The 14,261-nt window shown below is 36.8% G+C and overlaps 1 protein-coding gene and 1 long non-coding RNA gene across 20 annotated transcripts in view; one reads left to right on the top strand and one right to left on the bottom strand.

Annotated features, from left to right (window-relative positions):
• Nucleotides 1–14,261, top strand: part of PKP4 (plakophilin 4) — a 233,909-nt gene that overhangs the window by 146,101 nt on the left and 73,547 nt on the right. For 15 of the 16 annotated variants that reach the window (XR_013371512.1, XM_077883080.1, XM_077883078.1 and 12 more), the window contains one exon: nucleotides 10,296–10,330. The exons of the other annotated variant lie outside the window; for it this stretch is intronic. Coding sequence is in view for 13 of the 15 variants with exons in the window: in XM_077883080.1 (XP_077739206.1) it covers nucleotides 10,296–10,330 (35 nt within the window). In the remaining 2 variants the exon portion in view is untranslated. The remainder of the gene's footprint in view (nucleotides 1–10,295; nucleotides 10,331–14,261) is intronic. 16 annotated transcript variants of the gene reach the window in all.
• Nucleotides 1–14,261, bottom strand: part of LOC144304580 (uncharacterized) — a 46,305-nt gene that overhangs the window by 19,881 nt on the left and 12,163 nt on the right. For 2 of the 4 annotated variants that reach the window (XR_013371516.1, XR_013371514.1), the window contains exons 3-4: nucleotides 1,394–1,597; nucleotides 1,215–1,318 (exon numbers count right to left, since the gene is read on the bottom strand). This is a non-coding gene — a long non-coding RNA (uncharacterized LOC144304580). Of the gene's footprint in view, nucleotides 1–209; nucleotides 554–961; nucleotides 1,319–1,393; nucleotides 1,598–14,261 lie in introns of those variants that run through there. The other 2 variants (XR_013371515.1, XR_013371513.1) reach the window with 2 other exon arrangements.

Genomic DNA, 14,261 nt, shown 5'->3' with positions numbered 1-14,261 from the left:
TTTAGGAAGAAGGCATCAGTTTCCATCTAATAGAGATTTGTCCAGGGTCTGATACCGTAGTAAAAAAACACAGAATAGAACCTCAGTCCTAGAAAAAAATCATAAATTTAGAGGAAGAGTTTTTGTTTTTCTTGGGATTAATTGTGAATAGACAATAAATAAATTTGGAAGAGATTTTTTTTAATATTTTTTTTTTTGTTTATTGAGAGACGCGGGGGGGGGGGGCAGAGACACAGGCAGAGGGAGAAGCAGGCTCCATGCAGGGAGCCCAATGTGGGACTCGATCCTGGATCTCCAGGATCAGGCCCTGGGCTGAAGGCGGCGCTAAACCACTGAGCCACCCGGGCTGCCCTGGAAGAGATCTTTTTTTTTTTTTTTTTTTTAAGATTTTTATTTATTTATTCATAGACATAGAGAAAGAGAGGCAGAGACACAGGCAGAGGGAGAAGCAGGCTCCATGCAGGGAGCCCGACGTGGGACTCGATCCCGGGTCCCCAGGACCACACCCCAGGCTACAGGCGGCACCAAACTGCTGCGCCACCAGGGCTACCCCCTGGAAGAGATCTTAAAAGTAGTTAGATACCAAGAAGGATTGCTTTCTGAGTATTATTACTAAGATATCGTTATTGCCTATAGACTAGTGATTTTTCAAACTAGAGTCCTCAGAGCCCCGTAAGAACAATAATGTAGTAGATGGACATAGCTGTTTGCCTTCTGCCTCCTCACCTCTGCTTCAGCCAGGCAAAGCAGTTCACTTTCATTATCTGTCCTACATATTAGCCTTCCTACTTTTGACTTACTGAAATAGCGTAGTGGAGGAATGTAGAGCTATCCGCTCCCATCTTGTGCTGAATAATCATTAAGTATTATAGTTTAATTTTTTCTAAGTGCTCTGGTTCTGGTGGTAGGACGGAGCAGAAGTCTCTTTAATGTAAAGGATCTATTTCCCAGTTTGTTTACTTTTGTTTGTTTGTTTGTTTGTTTGTTTGTTTGTTTGTTTAGAGAGGGAAGGGGGAGGGAAAAAGAATTTTAAGCAGACTCCATCCCCAGCCCCAAGTTCATGACCGGAGGAGCTAAAATCAGGAGTCAGATGCTTAACCTACTGAGCCACCCATGCACCTCTATCCTAGTTAATTATCTAAGTAAAAGTGAGAGATGAGATCCTTGTTTCCCAAATACAGGAAAAATTAAACTAGTTAGAAACTAACAGTTACCTTTTAGTAGGTGGTATGTGTTCTTGGAACATCAGAAGCTGGCTTGTACATTAGAGGGGTCTTGATTCCATCGCAGTCTTCTGGACCCCCCACTTTTCACCCTGCTAATTATGAGTGTAAAATAAGTTCAAGAACATTCTTGTTAAGGGTCACAGTGAGAAAAAATTTGACCTACTTACATGGTGAATGTTTTTAAGAGTTGGGACTTCCAGGTTCCTGGTTAGCTCAGTCTGTTAAGTGTCTGCCTTCAGCTCAGGTCCTGATCCCAGGGTCCTGGAATCAACCCCTGTGTTGGGCTCCCTGCTCAGTGGACATTCTGCTTCTCTCTCTGGCCCTCCTCCTACTCTCGTTTACTCTTTCTCTCACAAATAAATAAATAAAATCTGGGGAAAAAAAAAAAAAAAAGACTTGGGACTTCCACAGACATTATATTCAACAAGTAGCATTCTCAAGCACTCAAGAAAGCTAAAGCACAGAATGAGCTCTACCTACCTAAGAGCTCACAAGAAACTAGAATATTTTGTAAATGTATTGGGAGAAATAGAACAAAATTTTAAATATACTAATTTTAAAGGATGTCAAAATGATACTAATGAGAAATAAAAAGACTTAAAGTATATTATGATATTGGGGCACAGGGTGGCTCAGTCAGTTAACTGGCTGACTCTTGATTTTGGCTCAGGTCATGGTCTCAGGATCATGAGATGAGCCCTGTGGTGGCTCTTTTGCTCAGCAAGGAGTCTGCTTAAGATATTTTCTCTCTCTCTTTCTCTCTCTCTCAAATAAATAAATAAACAAACAAACCTTACAAACAAACCTTTTTAAAAGTATGTTATTATATTATCTCCATATCACAATTGAAGATTTAATTATAATTAATGAAGATATAGAAATTTGTGTTCAACAGAATGGTTACTCATTTAAGGGCGTTTAAATTTATCTTGTAACATTACCAGGTAGAGACTAAAATTTAACAGTCATTAGTAGTTATTTTGCTAGATTCCTAGGGTAGAAAATCCTAGGTGCATAATAGGAAATATGGAGTGACCTGGGAACTCTGGAGCCCAGAGTCCATATCTAAGAAGATTATGATGCATTTCATTAAAAAGCAATTTGTAATGCCTAGAGGATAACAAGGTGCTAAGTCATTGCAGTATGAATTCATTGCCAAAAAATAAAAACCCAAACAAACCATTTTTCTTTTTAACTGAGAAATGGACCTTGGAATCAATTAACAAGTAGACTTATAAATCTGAGAGCAATGGATTATAAAGGAAATTATAGCAAACTAGTTAGTCACCAGAAGTTTTCACAATGGATTTAGAATCCAGAAGACGTACACACTTATTAATAGAATAACTCCAATTAATAGAATAATAAAGCCCACCAATAACAAGTGAAAAAGTTGAAAGGTAATTTTAAAATGAGCAAATCACAAATTGGAAATAAGACAGTAATGAGTTGGTAGAAAAAAAGAAATGCCGTTTAGAATTTATTTGAGCTACTGAGATTTCATCTGTAAACATGTGGTATTCTTAAATTCAAGAGTTAACATATACAGAAGAAATACAGAACTTTTGGGGTGCTTGGCGAGCTCAGTTGGTTAAGCATCTGCCTTCAGCTCAGGTCATGATCCTGGGGCCCTGGGATTGAATTCTGCATTGGGCTCCCTGCTCTGCAGGGAGTCTGCTTCTCCCTCTGCCTGCCATTTCCCCTGCTTGTGCTCTCTCTTTCTTTGTGTCAAATAAATAAATAAAATCTTTAAAAAATACAAAACTTTTGTATGGAACTCAGAACTTAAGGTCAGAACTCAAAATAGTAAAACTAACAGTAAAAATAGTTAATGAATATATGATTAATGAGTGTTCATCTGTTAATTATCTCCTTTCAGTAAAGGAAGATCACCTAAGAATCATTTTAAAAACATAGTGAAAGAATATGTTGTAATAGTGAAATAAATAGATCATGTAATGCTCCTAAATTGGGATGGTTTAAACAACCATTTCAAGACATTGTCATAACACAGAAGGGAGAAATGTTCATCTTACTTGGACATGTAGAATATTAATGTTGGTGGTCTCCCAAACTGGCTGATTCCCAACTCTTCACAATTTTTGAGCTGTGGGAATTGAAGCGAACTCTAGAATATGGCAATATATTTCATACTGCTACATATCTCTCCCAGTGGAGCCTTCACATTCAAATTTCTACCTGAGTGGTCCCAATACTAATATACTTTCTCTTGATAGGTGAGTAGGAGAGCTAGATCTTGTTTTTTGTTTTAAGACAAATGTTTCACACTTTGGGTTGTGATACATATGTAAATGCTTCTTCCATCAAACACTGCTGGGCCCATCGGAGTTTTCTCACTTTAAGTACAGCCTCCTGAAAATCTCTTGATACCTTCATGACTTTGGGCATGTGATCCAGTGAGGGTACCACACAAGTACTGTATTAAGTATTTATAAGACAGTTTAAGCACTGGAAGACATGGTTTTTGTGTCTTTTCACTATTACCACCCACCCTATAATAATGTCTTGCACTCAGTAGGTAATTAACTGGATTCATGTTATATGTACAATAAACATCTTTTTTTATAAGATGTAGAAAAAGCCACATTGGGGGCTAAGGCATGGTAGAATCTGACACCTTCATAAAATGATTGAAACAATTTCTAAAATTACATAGGAATTGCCTTGAAAAGAACAACCCAAAGAGTTAAGATGAATATCAGGTATCATTTATTTATCATCCTACTCACTACTAGTTATAAACATAGAATTAAAACACAATCTTGGGGCACTTGGGTGGCTCAATGGTTGAGCATCTGCCTTCAGCTCAAGTCATGATCCTGGGGTCCTGGGATCAAGTTCCACATCAGGCTTCCCACAGAGAGCCTGCTTCTCCCCCTGCCTGTGCCTCTGCCTCTCTCTCTCTCTGTGTCTCTCATGAATAAGTAAATAATCTTTAAAAAAAATACACAATCTTTATCCTAGAGAAGATGGTCATAGTTTGAAATAGTAAACAACCATTGCAATTAAAATCATATGAAAAGTCAAAAGTTGAAATGGGTTATTGGGCACATTCTTGACATACAAGAGGAAGTAATCAAATGTCATTGAGTTAATTATTTTATTGTTGTTGTTGAGTTAATTCTAGAAGGATAGATCACCAGGGAGAATGTGCTGTTAGGGTACATAGTCTAGACAGTGACACATGCTCATGTTCTTCATAAATAAAAATTTCTAAAATAATTCAGTCCAGTGATTCCTCTCCATTAATAGAAGTGAAATTTGTTATTGACTATGCTTACTTTTTTAACTATTAATGAGGGTTCTTTATATACATATATATGTATGAGTAGGTATAAAATTTCTTAACACAGTGATTTTTTATTTCTATTCCCCTTCTCCCATTTTGTCCATCCCGCACTTCCCTCCCCTCTGGCAACCATCAGTTTGTTCTTCAGATTTTTGGGTCTGTTTCTTTTTGTTTTTTTAGATTCCACATATAAGTTAAATCGTATAGTATTTGTCTTTCTCAGATTTATTTCACATAGCATAATACCCTGTCGGTCACAAATGGCAAGCCCTCTCCTTTTTTTCCTTATGGTTAAGTAATATTCCTTTGTGTATTTTTACACCACATTTTCTTTATCCATTCATCTCTTGATGGACACTTGGGCTGCTTTCATATTTTGGCTATTGTAAATAATGCTGCGATAAATATAGGGGTACATATATATCTTCAAATTAGTGTTTTCATTTTCTTTGGGTAAATACCCAGGAGTGGAATTACTGAGTTGTATGTTAGTTCTATTAATTTTTTGAGGAACCTCCATCCTGTTTTCCACAATGGCTGTACCAATTTACATCCCCACCAATAGTGCCTGAGGGTTACTTTTCCACCTCTTCACCAACACTTGTTATTTAGTGTCGTAGTCTCCTGTTCTTTCGCCTCTGCTTCCGCCTCCTCTTCTTCTGTTCTTGCCCATCTTTAATTAGATTATTTGGGGGAGGGAGGTTGGTTTTGAGTTGTATATGTTCTCTCTATATTTTGCATATTAGTCCCTTAGCAGATAAATATCATTTGCAGATTATCTCCTTCCTTTCAGTAGGTTGCCATTTTGTTTTGTTGATAGTTCCCTTTACTGTTAATACAGAGATTTTTTTTTCAATAAAGCAGTAAGTTTTATAGTTTGACTGTGTTCTACTCTCAAGCTGTGGCCTGGTTTTCTTTTCAAAAGAGAAATAACTCTTGGGTTCTGTTCAATTCAGTGTGTCTTGTAGGAGAGTAAAGGTAGTAGCCTGCCCCTGTTACTAATAGAAAGAACCCCATCTAGACCCAGAAAAGAGGGAAAGGGCATAGTAACACTACCATGTGGCTTCATCAAATTCTCCACTGCCCCATTAACTACTGCTTACCTACTAGTGTCCACTAATGCAGGCTAGCCCACATCAGACACAGTAGAATCAGAAGGAAATTGAGAACAAACTTATGTAGACCATTTTTCAAAAATACTCTTAAGTGATACATAGTAAAGGTAAACTTTATTAGAGTGTTTAATTTCATGGGTATATAACAAACATATTGTAACATGGTACCTGCGTATGCCATTCTAGAATTTTGGTAATTCTGAGTTTCAAGACTGTGTTTCTATACATTCTATCCCCAAAGTAGCATTGGAAGCATGAAGCAGCATAGCCTATGAGGGAACCTCAAGAACTAGAAGTTCCTAGAATGTAGGTTTGTGTGGAAAAGGGCAGACTAGAAGGAACCAGGTGGCAGAGGGCTGTCCGAGGCATACTAAGATGTTTGAATTGTTCCTCTGTGGATCTCTTCTCATTAGCATCATAAGAATGATGTTGGACCTAAGGATTGGAAAAATCACTATAGTGGCAGCATGGAAGAAAACCTGAGAAAGTGAGAAATTCAAAGCCAGGAAAATAGGTAAGGAAAGTCTGAAAGGATGGTCCAGCCAAAAGACACTGCGAAGGTGAAGGCCTGAACTGTCTGTGCTAGTAGGGATGAATTCAAAAGATACATGTTTTAAGTGACTGCCATGGGCCAGATACTACCTTAGTTTCTGGAAGTCCATCTGTGAATGAGGCAGATTTTTCTGTCCTCATGGATCTTGCCTCAGTAGTGCATGGAAAACAATAAAATGACTCCCATGTTCTTCAGTTTGAGTGACTAGGTGGTCATAATTAAATGGGAGTTGGTTTGCAGGGAAAAGAGTTTCAATATGTTGAATACAAAGTGTGTTATATCCAGTATGCAGTTGGAAGTACAGCTCGGGAGTTAAAGCCTGAGGTTTTGGCTCTTTGCAGAGGACCTATTTGTACTTTTCAGTCATAACACTTCATTTTATGATAACATCAGTCAAGGCTTTTGGTTGCAAATAAAATCCTCTCTGGCTTGTGTAAGCACAATAGGAACTTACTAAGAGTTTTTGGGTATCAACTTGGTGGAATCTCTAGGAAGGCCAGACGACCTGATTCTGAATCAGGGTATCCAGAAACAGTGCCCGCTGCCACCGCTGGGTCCGCTGTAGGTGTCTTCCCCAACCCCCGCCCCTCACCTGGCTTCTTACAGACCCTCAGTCACTGACCGGCCCTCCCTGCAGAGGAGTATGAACAGGCTCATTCTCTGCCTTGGGGGACAATCTCAAACTGCAGGGTTTTGAAGACACTGCATAGCCATACACGTCTAGCAAACATTTTTGCCTCCATTTATGTCTTTGAGATGAAAAATAAACTATTTAATCTCAGAAGTTTGTAGAATTTTACAATGGTTTACTACAAATCTTTTTGTAACATTGTGGTGAAGGTATGGTGTCTTCCTTAAAAGAAAACTAATACTGTTCACATTAATTTATTAATTTGCTGATGAACTTGCTTTTAAGGGTTCACTGTATGACTAGACAGTCCCAAACTTATGAATGGATTTCATTCTAGAAGGTTGTTGATAATTAAGTTATTAGAAATTGTGAATGCATCTTTCCACTGAAAGTTATTGTGGATGATTCAGTTCTTGTATTTTAAAATGTGTTTTACATTCCAGCGGAAGCTCCTAGAACACAAGCTACTTGGCATCTTCAGAGAAGAAGTGAAAGGGAATGGGATGGCATCATTTGTGGGCACAGTGCCTGTAGACACATTGTAGACAGTCAATTAAACTGGGGAAGTGTTTCTAGGATTAGATGGTTGGAGAGAAGAAGGGAAGAAAGGGAGAATAAGCCTGTTGCTAATAAGGAACTACCTCTAATTGTTCTAATAAAAGCAGGTTACATTAAGTGACTTATAACAGCATTTCAAAATTGCACGTATTTATTGTCTGATCCCCAAATCCCAGAGTGGTAAACAATTTGAGAATCATTTAAAGTGAATGCTTCAAGAAAATGGACTGTTCTGAATAACACGTAGTGACCAGTTATAACACAGAATTGTAAGATTAGTGTGAAGTAATTGGGCTGAATATACAGTCTTCAAAAAATACCATGGAACTTTTAGCTTATATTTAATCCTAGTATTAGCTTATTTTCCTAATGATTTTCATCTTTTACCTAACTAAGAGTATAGAAAAATATTAATTGAGGCTTTCATTGCCTTTACCTAGGATTGGCTGCTTGTGTTTTGATGATCAAAGGCCTTTTCAGCAGTAAAGATGCTGTTTGCCTAATTGAGGCTACTGGAATTTCCTACCTAGAGTGAAGTTAAATAGTTGACCTGCTTGAGCCCAAGTAATAAAATTTTATATACATCTGATCATTCAGAACAATTGAGAACTCTTGTGAGTGCCTGAGTGGCTCAGTCAATGAAGCATCTGCCTTCAGCTCAGGTCATGATCTTAGGGTCCTGGGATCAAGCCCCACATCAGGCTCTCTGCTCAGCGGGGAATCTGCTTCTCTCTCTCCTTCTGCCACTGTGCCCCGCTTGGGCTTGCTTGCTCTCTCTGTCTCTCAAATAAATTAATAACAAATAATATTTTTAAAAACATTTCAATAAAAAAGAAGAACTTGATATTACTTCTACACGGTTTGTTGCAACAACATATATTAAGCACCTGCTATGTGTGAGGCAGTATGGCAAGGTCCTGACATAAAAAGATGAGTGAAAGAGCCACAACATTTGCCCAATTTGAGCAATAGACATGAATTATATTCTGTGACCTATAATTATGAGTATAAAAGATCTTGTAAAGGTATTTCATTAAAATTTATGTAAGTTTCAAACTCAGAAGATAATTTTCAAGATATTCCCACATAACCTGAGGTATATTAAACATTTCTGGGTGGCAGTTTAATTTATCACGTATTCTAATAGTGACAGACAATATTAACATTTTGATAGGAAAACAGTTGAGTAATATCAACGTCAGTATTTAGAAAACTAATTTAGGTGATCAAATGAAATAAAAACACATTCAAGAGAAGTTGAAATTCAGTGTAAGAAACCACTTTTAGAGTCACAGAATGTGATAAGCCACTCAAGAGCAAGACAACAAATGTGCCCTTATTGGTATTTGACCAAATTTGCATCTTTTCCTGACCCATCAGAGCCTCCTGCAATCAGTTAGGAGTCCATCAGATAAAGGAACATCAGCGAAGTGCTAAGGATTTGCATTAACTGATTGACTGTTCACTGGGAGCATGCCCCCCTTGCTTGGAACTAGTTCAAGGTCCTGGAATGTGAACTGCTGTGCCTCTGACAGAGGAAAAGCAAATTACATATGAGTTGAAGTTCAGGGAGCTCTTACTGAATCTGGAGTTACATTAACCACTTAATGAATTGGGGAAATATCAGGGGGTTAACAAGAACTTAAAACTATAGCACTGAAAGCAATTTTCCCTTCTGTTCCAAGTCCTTTATTTTATAGTGTTTTCTTACACCCAAAGTCACACCACTTTTCCTTAAATTTAATAAATATTCCAAAAAAGATGTCAATATCTGCTGTTTTTCTGATCTCAAAAAAGTACAAATGTTTAAGAAGGAAAAGAAAAAAAAAACTTCTAGTTGTACCCCACAGAAATAATTTAGTTTTTATTTTTCCAGACTTTTTTCTGGGCATATTGTGGGTGTGTGTGTACATGTGTAATGCAAAAACAGGATCATAAGCCATTCTGCTATATATATAGTAGTGGGAAGCCCTGACTTTGGAATCAGGCCATTGTGGGTATGAATCTCAGCAATTCTGTTTAATAGCAAAGACTTTGGCCAGTTTCTTTACCTGTTAAATAAGGATGATAATGTGTCTATTCATATGGTTGTTGTGAATAATATAAAGGGGATAATTTATGTGAAGTATTTCATTAAACAAATACTTAATAATCTAGCCTCATGTTCTCTTGTTCCTATGTCTACCACACTGTCCCTGTAGCACCATGATTCCTTCCCTGTATTGGGGGAGGGGGGGCATACAGCGCAGGGGGGCAGGGATGAACATGTATGCTTTTATGTACAAATTTATTAGAATTTAAATTTATTAAACTCTATAAGAGACGTGTATAGCTAAAATATTCTCCTGGATTTTCAAACCTTGTATTTTTGATAGAAGGGTTTGTTATATGATTTAAGTTTTATAAGGTAGCTTGCAATTCAAACTAACCCCCTTAACTTCTGTGTCTATTAAACAATTTCTAGGGCTTCTTTTGAAAATGACTAAAAAGTTCATAACCATCTTTTGTGTCCTTTTTAATGTGTTGTATTCAGTGTATACATATATGTCTTGTGTATCATGTAGATGGTCTTTTTAATGTGTTTTCATATTAATTATCAAAAAAAACCATGAATATCATGCATAATTGTTATTTTATTTGTCTTATCCAAGGAGAATCTTTTATCACTTTATAATTTGCCTTAATTTTCAAGTAGAAATATAGTTTTGTCCTAAATTGATATGGAAAGTTAAATAGTGCCTAAAAATTAACTTAGTTAGAAGAGTAGCTTTAAATTTTGAGATTTTTATACTTTCATGTAATAAAATGTGAAAATTAAATGTTTATGTACAAAATAAGCCCACAGTTAAATTTTATGACAAAGGAAGTAAATGTTCCTTTTTTTTCCTCCCTTTTTCTCTAGCTCAACTGAGAAGTCATTTCCTTGGAGATCAACAGGTATGAGTTTTTATCATATAAAAAACTCCTTTTTATATCTTGCACACACAAGAGTGGTTTCATAGCCTGCTTTCTCAATTTACTGCCTTTTGGTGAAATAAGCCAAGCAAAGCCTTTACTAGTTACAATATTGAGCTACTTTGCTTTGATGTACTTAATCTGATTGATTTTTTGAACATCATTGAATAGGTTTGTATATGTTAGTTATAAAGAAAGTTAAAGCATTGGACATCAACATATCAGTACTATAATCATGAGACACTTTTAATATCAGCATATATTATCTGAATATTTTCTTTTCTATTATAAGAAAGTACAGCAATGCCCTCACAAAAGTTACTGCATCATCTGGATAAGTTGACTAATTGTTTATATAAATCAAGGTCTTTCCTTTCATAATATTTCCCACACTCAAGAGTTGCCAGAAACATTCATATTCTTTATGTATCCAGATGTAAAATATGTGGTAGCTTCTAATATTAGTCCAGAAGCTTCTAATGTAATCTCCTTAACTTTTTACCCCAAATTCATTTCATATAAAGGATGAATTACATTAAGGAGACTGTCTGCCACATTCATAAATATTTGATGTCTTCATACTCAATGTTCATTCATTAAATGATTGCTGTGCATGTACATCATGGACCCAGTACTATATACATGTGATGGGCACAACAAGTACACATTCGTGCACTCCACATGGCATTTATAATGTGAAGGATGATGTCATCAATATATAAATGGTAGAATAAGCCTTGATATCTAAATACTTTGACCACTTTTTAAAGATTTTATTTATTTATGAGAGACACACACAGAGAGAGGCAGAGACCCAGGCAGAAGGAGAAGCAGGCTCCATGCAGGGAGCCGGCCTTGGGACTTGATCCTGGGTCTCCAGGATCACACCCTGGGCTGAAGGTGGCACTAAACCACTGAGCCACCCGGGCTGCCCTACTTTGACCATTTTTAAACGAGTTTTGAACTTGAATAAAATTCAAAAATCACCAAGTGCCTGGTATCCTAGTTTACCAGAAACTGGTACCAGAATTCTAGATTATTCACAGTGCATTCAAGGCACTCTGCTATTTTACAAAGAAGCTATTCCCAAGAATTTGTTGTTTATTCAAACCATAGATTAGGTAAAGACATATGAAAAGCTACTTAACAATAAGATTAGCAGTAGTTTAATATAAGGAAAATCATGCCATGAAATAATATGCAGTTAGATTCCAGAAATATATTATGTGGGAAGTATTGTTGTAAATGGACAGCCTATTTCTGAGATCGCTTTGCAAGAAGATGGGCCTGGAGCCTAGAACTTGACGGGTGGCCAGGGTCTGGAGAGCTCTTTGTCATTGTGCAGTAGAAGAGACAGAAATATCACATCCAAACATTTAAAACTCTTTGAGGAGATGATAAAATATGCAAAGTCTGGATAGCCACTTTGGGTCAAATTATAGATATCTGTAAATACAACTCTAAATTGAACTCTCCTGCAGGTCAAGGGGAGCCACTGAAAATCCTTTGACCAAAAACTCACCTGATTTAAGTATTCCTCAGGAGAAGCAGCAAAACTGTGAATTATTAAAAAGTGATTTGAAAAATTTAAAGAAAAATGCAAAGAACACAATAGTGCATTTGGTACTTGGTTATGGCAGAAATTTACATTTGATATAAAATTTGATAAAAAATTCTTCTGTAAGTTTGTCTTTAATAGTGCATCATTAATTTAGTTCCAGAAATATTTCTTGAGAGCCTTAAACAGTTGTCTGGCACATAGTTGTTAATGTTTAAAACAAATATCCTTGTCCTCTTATATGCTTCAAGTCTAGCTGAGTTGTGTATACTCGAAATTGGGAGGGAGGAGAGCTCTAAAGGGAAACTACAGGTATATATCAATTTATTGAGGTCTATTTCTAGCCATTCAGGTTGTTTCTAATTTTTTACCAATATAAATAGCATTTTGGTAAACATCCCTGTATTTAAATTTTATCTGCACCTTCGATTTACCTTTAGCTAGACTTCTAGAAAATAAAATATCATTTAGAGTATATGAATATTTTAAGGCTTTTTTTTTTTTTAATTTTTTTTTTTAATTTTTATTTATTTATGATAGTCACACACACAGAGAGAGAGAGAGGCAGAGACACAGGCAGAGGGAGAAGCAGCCTCCATGGAATGGGAGCCCCACGTGGGATTCGATCCTGGGTCTCCAGGATCACGCCCTGGGCCAAAGGCAGGCGCCAAACCGCTGCGCCACCCAGGGATCCCTATTTTAAGGCTCTTGATACATGTATTCAGGTTACTTTCCTGAAAAGATTGTGTGATTTCTCCCTCCCTTTAGGTATGTAACATTGATCCTCTTGTACTTCTTCATTTGACATCATCATTTATATCTCTATCTACAGAATATTAACATCTCCTATATACTGCTCTCTTCTCTTGAAGTGGCAGTGTTTGATAGGCAAGAGCTCTTTGCAGCCCAAGGATGATAGCTCTGTCAGTCAGGTGGAGAATACCCAGCCCATGTCAGGTAGTTCCATATGAGGAATTTGATGCTCAAGTGAGGATTGCAGGGTTTGGGAGGATTAAACAGCATGCTGAAACACTCAAGAGACTGACCATTGCCCAAAGCCACTATCATTTCAGGACCGAAGGTGCAAAGGGTTAGGTGGTTTTGTTTTTAAACTGGAATACTGGTGGGGGTTGTGGCAGGGTGAGATTTCCAGCACTAGCTGGAACCAGGAAGGAGATAAAGCCAAGCCAGAAATACTGCCTAGAGCAGAGCTGGAGAACATCTGGCTGAACAGAACTGGAACATGCAATTGGTGGTTTCTCACTACCAAAAGCCAGCCAGGCACAGTGTCTAACTATGTTGATTTACATAGAGAGAGGATGAACTTAGATTAGGAAGGACATATAATAGAAAATGAAATATTGGATCCTTGATGTCCTTTTCTGCCTCCTCTCCCCTCTGGTACATTTACTCAAGTTCAGTCGTTTCACCCCCACTTTCATGATTTACTAATGAGTTAAATAAAGATAAAATGTGTGTGTGTGTGTGTGTGTGTGTGTGTGTGTGTGTGTGTTGTCCAAGTAGCTCCCCAAATACCTTAGTGCTAGGGAAGTACAACTCCAGTAATTGATCTGTTTCCACCACAGCTACATTGATAAGTCACATCTAATAACTCTGCTTCATCCTTTACTTTTGTCAGAATACACTCTTATCCAAACTCTTATTCAAACCTGGCAGCTGTTACATTTACTTACCCTTTTTTTTCTTTGGGGGGAATAGGAGTGTATGAATTTTCAGCCGCTGCAATCACAACTGCTATTTACTTCACTTTGTATTATTTAACTGTATTAACATTACTTGTGTGTTTTCTTAAATTTGCCTACTTTTCAGCCATACTTATGACATTTAAGCTGTAACTATGGCAATAAGCTAGCTACAAAGATAAGGAGAGAACATTGAAATTTGATTGTATGCATGAAAGAGTAAAATCTGATTTGTTTTATGTTTCTTTTTCTAAGTAGTTATAGATGTCTACTTTAGAAGACATCTATAGAATGTAAGTAAAATTTAGAAGTTGGAATGTAAGTAAATAATGGCATAAAACGGCAGTTTTGCTGCTACTTTTGCTGTAAAGCTTAACTATTATCTTCTCTTTACCAATTGTATGCAGAGATACTAAACATGAAAGTCATCTCACCTTTAGAATTTGGCATTTCTGACCAGAATAAGGAGCAGGAGTGGCTTAAAAGTAAAATATATATTATATTTATATGTTATAAATAAGTACATATATAATATAAATATATATATCAGACTGAAGACCTTTTAGGTAAGTCTTCGGTCTAGCCCGTGTTTAGCTAGATTTTGACAAAGGAACATCTTTATTGAATTTCCTTGGTTTCTTAAATAAGAAAG

The sequence above is a fragment of the Canis aureus genome, chromosome 34 (genome assembly GCF_053574225.1).
Source record: "Canis aureus isolate CA01 chromosome 34, VMU_Caureus_v.1.0, whole genome shotgun sequence".
Taxonomy (NCBI): domain Eukaryota; kingdom Metazoa; phylum Chordata; class Mammalia; order Carnivora; family Canidae; genus Canis; species Canis aureus.
The sequence above is the reverse complement of the archived record's forward strand: the minus strand, read 5'-3'. Positions and strand labels throughout refer to the sequence as shown.